At 43.6% G+C, this 13,661-nt stretch overlaps 1 protein-coding gene across 1 annotated transcript in view; it reads right to left on the reverse strand.

Moving 5' to 3' along the window:
- LOC144761576 (G-protein coupled receptor family C group 6 member A-like) overlaps positions 1 to 10,982 on the reverse strand; it is a 56,928-nt gene extending 45,946 nt beyond the window's left edge. The window contains exon 1 of the mRNA XM_078646874.1: positions 10,688 to 10,982. Coding sequence (XP_078503000.1) covers positions 10,688 to 10,954 — 267 coding nt within the window. The 5' untranslated portion in view covers positions 10,955 to 10,982. The remainder of the gene's footprint in view (positions 1 to 10,687) is intronic.
- Positions 10,983 to 13,661: the final 2,679 nt, after the last annotated feature.

The raw sequence follows: 13,661 nt of genomic DNA on the forward strand, positions 1-13,661 counted from the left end.
GTGGTCGCGGAAGCTTACCAACAGGGTGGAACAGATGACAGATTTAAGGGGCTGGTGCAGAGTCACTGTGTCTTCCAGACACCTGCCGTCTAGCCATTTCGTCGCCCATTGGAACTGGGCAGCTAAATAATACAGTTCCAACTTTCATATTGGGGACGGCCATCCCACCCAGACTAGTAGGAGCATACATCTTCTACAAAGCAACTCGTGGCCTCCCTTATTCCATATTAAGTCCCAGAATAGTCTTTCCAGCTCTCGGAAAATCCTAGGAGGAAATAAAGTGGGAAATTTCAGAAATAATATAGCAGTTTGGGAAGTACGATCATTTTCAGCAGGGTGATGAGGTTCATGACATTCAGTGGAAGTGTTTTCCAAAATTGCATTTGAGCTCGTACAGCCAAGATTGCTCTCATCAGATTGCCCGCTAATAAGTCGTCAGACATCCAGTATATAAAGATACCGAGATATCTGAAGGTGGTGGGATATCATGTGAGGAGCTAGCCCTTAGGAAATGCATCTTCCTCTGTTGTATCGGTACTGAATGGATAGATCCCCAATTTAGCTCAATTGACCCGAAGTCCTGACTTTTCCTCAAAGGTTTTGAGTATATCCACAATGGATGCCGGGATCGCAGTGACATCCCGGAGGTATAGCAGCAGATCATCTGCATATAGGGAAATGGTGTTTAGCCCATCTCCCAGCCCTATACCCCACGCCTCACCATCACTCCAGAGCAGCATCGCTAAGGGCTCCATAGCTAAAGAAAACAACAATGGGGACAAGGGACAGCCCTGACTCATCCCTCACTTCACTCTAATGGGGTCCAAGATTAACCTACTGGTGCGAACCCGGACAGTGCGACATTGATACAATAGGCAAATCATATTTAAATAGTGCTCCCCCAGTTCATATTTGCCCAAAACTGCTGCCCGATAAGGCCATTCCAGAGAATCGAAGGCCTTCTGCAAGACCGGAACCAAGCAGCCCGATCGGGGCCAACTATGTATTGCGTATTGTTGCACTCTAAAGAACCTACGGATATTAAGAGAAGTGCATAAGGCAGGAACCAAACTATTCTGGTCAGGGTGTACCAGTGTTTTCACTAAGGGTGAAAGACGCCTAGGTAGTAGTGATGCAAAGATTTTATAGTTTGTGTTAATAGGAGCCCAGGAGATCTAGGTTTTTATCAGGTTTAAGGAGGGATACTGGCAGGGCATCGTTCAGTGTGGTGGTAAGGGTGTGGTCGTCAAGCGCGGTTTCGTACACTTTTATCAGCTGCAGTACTAATATATGAGTGTACGCCTTGTAGAATTCAGTTGGTAGACCATCTGGTCCCGGCAACTTCCCATTAGACAACCAGAAAATACTGTCCCGAACTTCCTCTGATTGAATAGGGACGTTTAGTTCTTCACTTTGGGTGCCTGTAGGCTGTGGCAGATCTAGGCCCTCCAGGTAAAGCTATAACTCAAAGGGCCTAACTTGCATGCTTGATTCATACTGACCTCGATAATGCGTTAAAAATGCACCATGGATATCTCGCTGCGTATATGCAATTCCCCCATTTGCCATCCTCACCGATGCTATTGGTGCGGATGACTCGTCTTGGCAGATGAGCCATGTAAGCAACTTTCCTGCTTTGTCACCCATAGGGTGTGTCTGTGCTGAGTGAGCGGCATAGTTGAGACATCTCAGCCTCTCTAGCAATTGAGCATGAGAGCAATTGAGCATGTTCCTGTCTGTGTAGGTCCAGCCGCCCCTGGTTTCCATCTATGTCTGCTTGCTCACTAGTGGCCAGTCTTCGTTCTAAAATGGTAAGTACTTTTCCCTTGTTGCCACGCATCAGAGAAGCACCATTGTGCAGCCCAATGAGCCAATGTTTTCAATGTTTTCGCAGTTGTGTGTGGGGCTGTGCCCGGCAAGGGAGGGAAAGATCGGTCTAGGGAGACATCCAGTACACAGTTATAATCACCGCCTAAGATCATAAGTGTGTCTTGCCATGTGGATAATTTTTGCAATATCAGATCTAAAAAAGCTGCCTGCTCAGTGTTGGGTGCATAAAGTGATGCTAAGACAACCGGCTTACTGTCCAGTACACCCTTAACTATAACATATCTGCCATCCCCATCCACCATTGTGTCCACCACCCGAAACGGAGTACCCGGTCTGACCCGCACTAGAACCCCTCATGCATACGTGGAGTAGCCCGTCGCATATTGTTGCCCCCTCCAACATCTATGGAGGCGTGTGACTTCTGCTTGAGGTAAATGTGTCTCCTAAAGGAGTGCTATTTGTATGTGATTGTGTTTTAAATAGGAATATATGAGGTAGCGGCATGCCAGGCTATAGATACCTCGCAGGTTCCAGGTTCCTATATTGATGGGCGCCAAAACAAGTGAGTGTCAGGGGTGCAAGTGGTCTCATCCGATCAAGGGGTGGGAGAGGCTAGCAGTGGGCGTGTAAAGGCTATTCTAAAGTGTGTTTCCCTGTGCAAACCTACTTTACAAAATAACTAACAAAGCCTGTAGGTCAAGTGGTGCTGAGATATATCAATTAACACTGGTAAGGTTGCACGGAAAATGAATCAAGCAAAGACTATCAGCTGTTGCTGATTGAGTCCTATCAGCCCACCTGATGGCGGAGCCTCATCATCTAGGACTTCCAAACCCAGGTCTGTGTGCGATCACCCAGTTGTATATTAGCGACGCATCACAAGACCAAGGTATGGTCACCACAGTTGTAAGTCCAGATAGTGGGACTGATATGTGCAGTGCAAAGAATTAAAGTAAAGTGAAGTGTATTAAAATGGCTATCAAAGCAAACAAAGACCTTTAATAGTGTTTGCCTGGACGTCAGATTAAAAATAGTGGACTGACAGTGTGAAAGAATCACTGTCTAACTTGCTTGGTAGAAATCAAACAAAGATCTATACAGGGCCAACATGTTTCTGCCTTGCTGTGAAGTATCACTGGCATTCGTCAGGGCCAAGCTATAATCTGCTACTGCAAGAGCACTATCATATGTGCTCAAACCAAGGACATAAGAAAATAAACAAAAGAGTGATCAATTAGAAACCATCCTACCACATCTTCTCAGTATTGTTCTGTTGATAGTTTATATACAAGTTGCTGTAACGTGTGCAAAACCAGTGGTAATTCAAAATACTCTCAGACTAGACCGTCACGCCTCTGTGATAGTCACATATACAGTGTATTGTATTACATCACCAAACGATAATAAACATACAGAAATTTGACACTTACCCATCAGTTTGTGGGAAGTGAACCTCACCTCACCCGGCAACTGCTCGGACGAATAAGGCACCGCTCTAAACATACAAAGACAATCTCTGTAATAGATGCATGTCTTGAGGATAAGACCTCAGTGTACTGTTGAAAAAACCCACCTATTTTCTTATCTGTCTATATTAAGTAACCCACCGGTGTCTCTGATGGCTACATCGGACGCCTAAGGTATCTGATCCCCTTCAATGATTTTCAATGGGGTGCTCTATGATTGTACCACGGCATCTACTGATGCCTAAGTAAACAGCTAGGTGATATTGCTGTTTATAACTGGTGGAAAAATGTCTCCCCTAAACTTATCTGTTTATTATCGTTTGGTGATGTAATACAATACACTGTATATGTGACTATCACAGAGGCGTGACGGTCTAGTCTGAGAGTATTTTGAATTACCACTGGTTTTGCACACGTTACAGCAACTTGTATATAATTTTTGCTGTAAATATAATTGTGAGGACTATACACATGCAATGTCTATATTGTTTTCTTTCCGTTCTTGTTCTCACACAGGAAAGACCTATTGCATCAACAGAACAATACTGAGAAGATGTGGTAGGATGGTTTCTAATTGATCACTCTTTTGTTTATTTTCTTATGTCCTTGGTTTGAGCACATATGATAGTGCTCTTGCAGTAGCAGATTATAGCTTGGCCCTGACGAATGCCAGTGATACTTCACAGCAAGGCAGAAACATGTTGGCCCTGTATAGATCTTTGTTTGATTTCTACCAAGCAAGTTAGACAGTGATTCTTTCACACTGTCAGTCCACTATTTTTAATCTGACGTCCAGGCAAACACTATTAAAGGTCTTTGTTTGCTTTGATAGCCATTTTAATACACTTCACTTTACTTTAATTCTTTGCACTGCACATATCAGTCCCACTATCTGGACTTACAACTGTGGTGACCATACCTTGGTCTTGTGATGCGTCGCTAATATACAACTGGGTGATCGCACACAGACCTGGGTTTGGAAGTCCTAGATGATGAGGCTCCGCCATCAGGTGGGCTGATAGGACTCAATCAGCAACAGCTGATAGTCTTTGCTTGATTCATTTTCCGTGCAACCTTACCAGTGTTAATTGATATATCTCAGCACCACTTGACCTACAGGCTTTGTTAGTTATTTAGATAGTTGTACAGGGGGTATTAGCCTGTTTGGTCGTTAAACACCTCCCTCGGACCCTCTCTTACGAGTTGTTATGACAAACCTACTTTACAACAATCATACCCTTGTTGAAAAATTATGGCATAATAAACATGAAAACAAGTCACAATAAAAAGTACCATGAGAGCAATTTTGCAACAAGCAATCGCCCAAACCTGTAATACAATAGCACACAACTAACGTCTGGGGGAGCCTATCGTGCACAGCAACACAGGAACTAGCTAAACAAAAGGAGGGGACAGTCATTACCAGCCAAACCTGTCCCTGGCTAGACACTTGTAAGACAGGGCCGCTGCTTGTTTGTTATACCTAATATTCCCATATAGTAAGAGGGGAGAGCATGTCAGCAGTTCCGGGAAAAGAAGCAATTATCATTATGCATAACAATATCGACTAAATAGAAACTGCAGGAGAACAGGAAACAGAGAGGCTTGAGATCAAAAACAACAATAAGGAGAGGGATTCCTGTTGAACGGCGTAACCGTAAGCAAAATCCAGTCTGGAAAATCAAATGGTGCAGCGTATTTAATACACTGCAAACATTTCTATATGGGTGGAGAATAACACCAGTTTTTAGTAACTATTATCCAAATGTATTCTTGCTTCTTGTACCACCGAGGTCTCCACCCTAGGAATTCACATTTGAAATAAAATCACTGCGTTAGAGAACACAGAACAACAGAAAACAGTGTGTGTGTTCTCTACATATTTTTCAAGCTGTGCAGAAAACTGGAAGATTCTTACACCAATTACATCCCCAACGCAACTGCTTAATGTGGCTTTCTGACATCCATCAGCTATAGGATATAAATTAAGAAAGTATGAAATGTCACTAACACTTATAATCGCACCACTAGACCATCTGCGCACCCTGAGGAACAAGGACCTCTCAACCAACGTAGGTATCATACAAGGAAGGATAAAAGCAAAGTAGAAGGTCTCGGTAGGAGGCGGGGGTTTAGGTGTGGTTGGTTGGGGGGAGAAACAGACGTGAGGGCGACGGAGCTAGATTGAGCGGCGGCGGGGTGGGTGGGGGATTGAGATAATGCTGGGCTCCCGTGTTAAAGTGAAAGCGGGGGCCCACGTTACAGTGAAAGCCTCCTGTAGTAACAGAAACTCAATAAAGAAAATAGTGCTTACAGACTAAATAACACGTACCCTGTAACAACGAAATAAAAAGGCCAGTCGTCATAGGATGTTATAAATGAAGACAAGGCGGTACTAAGGAGGGACTAACAAGCCTATTTACGAATCAGAAACCAGTATTTATGAAGGACAATGACACAAGCCAATGACAAATATGGGCAGAGAGTGGGCGGGTCTTGAAGTGTATACTCCAATACTGCATGCCTCACAGAGCGGTGAATGCTCACTGCCTCTAGGATTGACTTAGAACTTGAAATATATAGGTAGCAAAATATGAAACAAAGAATGTTTCTGTCTCAGTTCCTACAGTTTACAAAATCAGTGGGTTTGTGGCTGTAAAATAACTTATTGGAATCCATACAACTCTGTTTGTAAGTCAAAGAGGTTGGTATGAGTACCTTTCATGATGCACTGCATCATTGCATTGTCACTTCCATTAACCAGATACTCTCACCCAAGTCAAGGTGGTGTCTTATTCAAAGGGTGGTTGTCCCATTATTGCCATAGGAATCCATCCCATGCGGCCACATAGGAGCAGACAGCAGACTAGGGACCACCCCATGCTCCCCCAATGTCTTCTCAATTGGGACACTTGTTAAAGGCAGAACCTGTCGCTTTAAGAGACACAGTCTGCTTTAATTTTTTTTAAAGAGGGGCTACTTGTAGGTCATGCTAGAAGGGAAACTGAGCAAAATAGCAGTATAGTACTTATCTTATTGTGTGAGTTGAATAACTAGGATTAAGAAAACCCAACACTGCTGAGATAAGTTTTCACCTAAGACAGGGTATGATGTACAGTTTGTGAGACATTGGGCTTAGAGGTCACCCATTGCTTAGCACTGTTTGGCTTCATTGTCACCCTCATTTGCTTGATTCTTATTAGTTTGCTGCCACAGGCTACCTTCCTCTTCATCCTTTTGCCCCTCATAGACACATTACATGTGTCTTTCCACTGCTCATTTTTTAAGGATCTCTGTTCTCTTTTGTTTAAGCACTCTACCAAAGAGCATCTTCTTCAGCTGGCTCCCTCATGTACTTCTACTCACTCTCTCATCTTCCTGCCCACCCTCTGCTGTCCATCTCCTTGCCCCAGCCCATCTATTGCTTAAGCATCTGTTTGATCCCTGCCTCTACTTCCCACCCACTGTTATCTGTAATGCGTGCCCCAGAACCTCCCTCCTCTGCCCAGGGCCTTGCTCCCAGCTTCTCCCTACAAGCTTCTGTTGTACGTACGTCTGCTTGCCCCATCCACCCTCCCTCTCTCTGGGCTGCAAACCATCCCTGCCCTCTCTCTGTGTTGCCAACCACCCCTGCATTCTATCTGTGCTCCCTCTCATCTGCCCTCTTCGTGCTGCCTCTCTCCGCACCAATGCAAAAAATCCCCTATGACGCGCCCAGTGCTGGGCGCGTAATAGAGCAATTTTTTTAAACTTTTTGACCACTTTGCCTCCCCACACACCCTCCCTCAAAGCATGTTTCCACTTGCTCTGCCCTCCTTTCCTGCCAACCATTTAAGCAAGCACTATAACATGGCCAATACTGGCTGCTTCGTAGCGTTTTTTAAAGCTTTATGACCGTATTCCCTCTTACACTCCCTCCATCAGTGTTGCAACATGCTCCTGCCTTCTTTCCAACCAGCAATTACAAAAAATTACTATTTCAAGGACAGTGCTGGCTGTGAAGCAGTGATTTTAAGATAAATGTGTCTGTTTTGCCATCACCATATGCCCTCCCTCTTTTTAGGTCTCGCTCAGCCAGCGCATGCGCTGCAAGAAATTTAGTGAGTGGCTTTTGAAAGTGCTACCAGAGGCTTTTGCTGGCCTCAAGCTTGCTTTCACGTGCACGCGCGCAGCCGCCATGTGGGTTTCTATCAAGGCTCATTAAGCCTTGCGTGCTTCTCTATGCCTTGTTTGCTTGCGCTTCAATTCCCTCCCCCTACCCCACCACAGATCGCATCACTCTGCTGGCCTCCACAACCCCCTGCCTCTCTATACTGCAGCAGGCCGTAGTGTGCTTTTAAAAAAAATTCTTTTAGCGCACGTGCGTGCACACACAACTCATCTGGCTTGTTTGTTCCGGGAGCCCTGACTGGCTTGGCCTCCCAGGTTCCAGCAATCTTTTACTGTGAGCAGATGCCACTTTCAATTTTGTCGGCCGCGCAACCGCGTCACTTTCCCTGCCACGCGACCAATGCTTGTTTGACAATGTGGTTGTGTCGCCCCGCTACACAGCGTCGCCAAAACCACTTGGCAAAGCCAACTGGTCCCACAGGTGATATCTATTGGGGTTACCAATTCAGATTTCTTTTTAATGAACGCACATGATAACTTTGAGCTGGCAGCTGTTGAAAAAGACATTGAGTAGGTTAACTGACTGGAACAGCGAAGGTGGTGTATGTAACACTAACAGCATTGGTTGTAATTTCCGTGTTGAATTCCCCTAAAGGCAGCCGCAATAGGCTTCTCTCTCGTTGTCCTAGCCCAAAACAATCCATTACTATTCTCAATTAAACCTCCACGTCACCGTGCTGCCAGTTCTCGACTACATTTTATTAACCATATGCTCCGAGCCCCGTAGCCTCATTAGAAGCGCCAGGCCCGCTGCTTTGTAAGCCAGAAGGGAAATGACGCAGAGCTCTAAACACAAGCCACACATCCCTACTGTGTGCCACTGCTTGTGCGGTTCTGAATAGGCTCCCTTTAATAACAGCGAGTAATGAAAACAAATTCCCCTAGGACAGCACGAAGCTTATCCAGTCACAGAGCACACATCAAGTAGTTTTCTGTGAATGGTATTATTAATAGGCCCCCTTCACATGTATTCATGATTTGCTGTCTGCTGTAGCTTGCTATCACAAACTAAAGTACCTAACGAAAAGTCAGTCATGATGAGTAAAAATAACAAGCATTGGCATAGCTAATAGGTCTCACATTTGGGACCTGATAAGTGTTTACCCATGCAACAGTTGATGTTGTTGCACCAAGGATATTGTGCTGCATAACTAACATAACATAACATAACATATGTATTTGTAAAGCGCATGTTCACCCAGAGGTCTCTTGGCGCTGAATAACAGATGTTTATTGTTACCCAACTCAATGGTACTCATTTTATCGACCTCAAATGGATGAAAGGCTGAGTGGACCTGCCGGGATTTGAACCTGTGACCATGAGGTCGAACACAGGCCCCTGCAATGAATGCATTAGTCCACTGAGCCACCAGACCCGGCCTAAATACTTATAAGGTCCCAAAGGCGAGACCTATTGGCTATGCCAATGCTTTTTTGCCTCTTGTCTTGTGCTTTCCCCCAGCCCACCAGTTTGTACTTTCATCCACTTGGATACCAGTTCTCTGGGTAGATTAAAACATTTTTTGTATTTCTAAAGTTGTTCTTGAATTCAGTGTGATTTTTTTTATTAGGGTAACCAACAAGTTTTATTTGATTTCAAATAAATCATAAAAGCAATTGATAAAAATATTCTTTATAAGAGCTTGATAACAACCTATAAAAAGAGGAATGGCAAAATTAATCACAGTCTGATTTAATAGCTGTACCTCGTGTGAAAGTGAAAGGCCTGCCCTGGTAAGTTAGTCATGGTTTGCTAATTTTAAAACAAGGGTGTGAGTCTCCTGGTTTTTGCTTCCTCCCAGCATGATGCCTTCCTAAGCCATGAGTTTGAACAAGTGGTTTGATTTGTGATTAATCCAGAACCAAAACCATTCTCCGCGATCTGTTCGGCATGTGATACTCACAACTTCAGCAAGCAAGATTAGCCCAACACACTTAAAAGGGGTCAAACAATGAACAGTCTCACAATGCAAATATTTTTCAAAGAAGAGTCGATGTTATGTAGCCATACTAAACTTCATCCTTTATTTTTCTGTTTTTAAAAACATTTTGCAACCGCCAACGGGTTTCGTCCACAAACGGACTTCTTCAGGGCTTGTAGTATGTATTTGATGCGCTCTCATATGATTATTACAATTGTATTTTAACCAGTTAGTTTGAGAACAGTCAAAGCCTTATCACACGGATATATATTAGACTCCAAGTAATGATCAATTTCGAATTTGTGTCAGAGGCCGAATGTAGTTCTGGCAGCACGTTCATCCACGGTAGAGGCAGCTCTGCCTCTACCGTGGATCATTACTTGAAGTCTACTTTGATCATTACTTGGAGTCTAATATATATCCTTGTGATAAGGCTTTGACTGTTCTCAAACTAACTGGTTAAAATATGATTGTAATAATCATATAAGAGCGCATCAAATACATACCACAAGCCCTGAAGAAGTCAGTTTGTGGACGAAACGCGTTGGCGGTTGCAAAACGTTTTTAAAAACAGAAAAATAAAGGATGAAGTTTACTATGACTACATAACATCGACTCTTCTTTGAAAAATATTTGCATTGTGAGACTGTTCATTGTTTGACCCCTTTTAAGTGTGCTGGGCTAACCTTGCTTGCTGTTGTTTTGGGAAAGTCGGTTGGGTGGCGACTGGCTCCTCAATTATTTGAGGTATAGGGGATTGTGCCTCAAGCCCTTTTGCACCTTTTTGTATTTGACTATTAGGGATGTTAGGACTAGTGCAGGTATCAATGCTTTGATCCTCAAACCCTCTGCACTTTAATAATCACAACTTCCTCCGCAGCGAGCCATCTACAGCAGAATAACTGGCAACATGATATCTGCATTCTCCTGATCTCAAATGGAGATCCTTTGTCCATTTCGGAGTCCTGCAGGAGATGGTGGGAAGGGGATGTTCCCACATGTACTTGTTTGTGATCTGTCTGCAGTTCGGTCGCAGTCATCTCTCCCCCAAAAAATTAGCTGCTGTACAACATAGCTAAAAATAATTGCCAAAGATAATAGCCCCCGTAGGCGAGGCCAATTGACTTTGCACAATGCTTGTTTCACCAGATCGTACTGACATGCGGCATAGACTCACATCTTTTTAAGTCACCCCGGCGGGGAATACTTTTGCATTATGGATATTTTTGTAGCTTTTCACTCAAACCTGCAGATTACTGTAAAAGTACCAGAAATCTAGGATAATGTGTACTTACTAACCTGTGGTATTAAAGAAAGACTTAAAAGTCTAGAAACAGCAATTGAAGTTTCTGAATATGTGTCTCCAACAACAGCTTTCAGCACAGATTTATCGCTGGAGTTTCTGCACTCGGCAGTCATTTCATCAAAGGAACTGTTTTCTGCCATGTATCTCATAGCTCCCACAATGGCCTTGGAGACATCCGCACACGTGTCATAAATTTCATACCCCAACTTGATTCCTGGTAGCAGGGTGGAGTTGTTGATTTTTTCAATTGCGTACATCATGGCAAGAGCTTCTGTGAAGCCTCTCAGTTCCAACCTGCAAAAAGTTTGGAAAAAAGCAGCGTCACTTGTTTGAGAAACAAAGCAGAAGACCGTTATCGCAAGTAGCCTTTGATGTAGAGGAATTGTAGTTCTATTTTAAACAAGCATAGCCAGTAGGTGTTTCTTTTGTGTATGACTGTGCTTGCAGGCTTGTGCGCATTAAAACCAAACATTTGGACTTGCCAATGTGTTAGTGCCAATATCTGCCACACTCACCAGCCCTCCCGCAGCAACATACACGTCACATAAATAAGCAGACTAGACAATTTTTTTATGGGAAAAAATTGCTGCAGGTGTATTAGCATACCAAATATGCCAACATGGTGGGTTATCTTACGGACGATCCAAAGGCAAGCCTCCCCTCGTGGCCTACCACCTGATGGGCCAACTTGCATCGTGGCCTTAGCCAATCCGTGCTTAGCAATTGTGGTGAGGGGATAGCCCATCGCACCTCCGGTGAACCATTGGTCCACCCTATTATTCATGCCCCCCTACGAGGGGCGGAGCGTTCAAGCGACCCCCGGTTGTACCCCCACCCTGAAAACGCCGGGTAAGCGGTAGGGAGGGAAACAGCGTCAGGGTGAGGACAAAGAGGCTGCCAGGTGGGCGGGGGAGGCATATATATCTCCCCCCTTCCCCCACCACGGCCGGAAATGACGCGCCCAACCCTGAAGGGGTCCCCGGACACTAGGCTGCCCAGTGTGCCATCCTGTGGCACTAAAGGGGTCGCCCTCTTATGAGGGTTCCCCTGCGGGGAAGTATCGGTCAGCCCGCATTCTTAGCATCTATTGTTCCACCTATATTTGTTGCATAAGCTTTATTTTTGTAAACAATTATTTATTTGTTTATTAATTGTTACAAAAAACGGGATTTTCATGCAGGCATAATATACATCGATAATATATCTCAAGAGCACAATTAGCAGAATATCTTCATTCTATGCTGAGAAAACCCATATTGCATAGGGTCGTACTTCTCATCTCAACGGACTGGTTGTGCTGGTGCAAAACAGGAAGTTGTTTCATTCTCTGTAAACATGAAGATGTGTATTCGGAATTGGGTTAGGGTACCATGTCTGGTTGTTCCAGGACGTTTGTGTCTTTTGATGGTGTAGTGTGGTGTTCAACTCTCGGTTAATCGGTATTTTAGGCATTTGATGCTTCCCTGTACCCCTAGACACTGCAGTGTATTTGGGTGAAGAACTAAACACGGGTAATCACCGCGAGTTTATTCATCTCGGGGAATTCATGTATGACATTAAGGAAAGTGTAGTGAGTTGGATTATTTAGAAATTTGGGGCCAGATATATCAAGGCTTTTTGCGTTCGCAAACGGGCTGATTTGCATAATCTACCCATTCGCGAACACAAAAATGCCTTTTGAATGTTTGAAAATTCTGGCATTCGCAATCTGGGTAATCACAATTTACCTAAATTGCGAATGCAGTTAGGGAATCACAATTTACGATTCCCTATATGCAATGCATGATGCAATCGCTAAATGCAATTTTGCATCTAGGATCGCAAATTACCATCAACTTCAAGTTGATGGTAATTTGTGGTTCCATTGAAAAATGCACAAAAGTGCATTTTTCATAGTGCAATGTGTGCGCCATATGTGCTCACTTACCTTATTTGGGGGTGCATCAGGGGTGCGCATAGGCCCCCTAGTACCCTTGGATTCGCATTCGCAAATTGCCATTACCAATTTGGTAATCGCAATTTGCGAATGCACTCCCATTTATTCTTATGGGCCTATAGGCCTATAGGAATGTATGGAAATGCATTCCCTAAAAGCAAATCACAACTTGCGATTCGCGATTAGGGAATGTTAAGGAATCTAAAAAAAAATTGCGATTCCTACATACATTGCATTTTGCAATTCCAAAATAGCGAATCAGTAAAATTTGTTATTTCAGAATCGCAAAAGCATTTCTTGATACATCTGGCCCTTGGTCTTCTTTTTTAATGTCAGGTGTTTTCCAGGTCATAGTGTAATTGTGGTGTTGTTGCCTTTTACTTAAGCTAAAATGATAATTATGCATCATTTTGGTTAGTTCAGTTAGGCATACTCTTTGAGAATCTGGGTGAATGTGACTATTCCCAAAGTGCTTCGATGTATTTTATATCTGTGGGCGGTTTGCCATGTAGCAGTTGTTCATTGTAGGGGGTGATGATATAATTATCCTGCTCTGGATGTAATGAATTGACACCATCTGACTTTGAAGACGTCTAATTGGTCGTTCACTCTATATGTTATTATTTCATGTCCACCATTGTTGTCTTTTCTGTTTTCCAGTTTGTGATGTTGATAACATAGTGGTCTTCCGGAGTCTAAAGATGCATAATATGGCTATTGACCTGCTGTGGCAAATCAGTGTCTCCAGTGCGTTGTCATCCTGTCAATGTCTGGTATGTATGTCATCTAATATAGAAAGTGTACTGTAAATTAGTATTGGAAACCATAAGGAGTTGTCAGATTATGCCAAATGTGTCTCCTGTATTGAGAAATTGAAGTTCAGGACCGTAGAATGAGTGTTATGTCAAAATTCATTAATTGCCGACATTTGGAGGACAGGCTTATATGTGCGGCATTTACCTTGTATGATGATCAATGTTATTCAGGCAGGATTTTAAAGTAATTATATGTGAGTCTCGCTTCTCTAAGTC

The sequence above is a fragment of the Lissotriton helveticus genome, chromosome 6 (assembly GCF_964261635.1).
Source record: "Lissotriton helveticus chromosome 6, aLisHel1.1, whole genome shotgun sequence".
Lineage (NCBI taxonomy): Eukaryota > Metazoa > Chordata > Amphibia > Caudata > Salamandridae > Lissotriton > Lissotriton helveticus.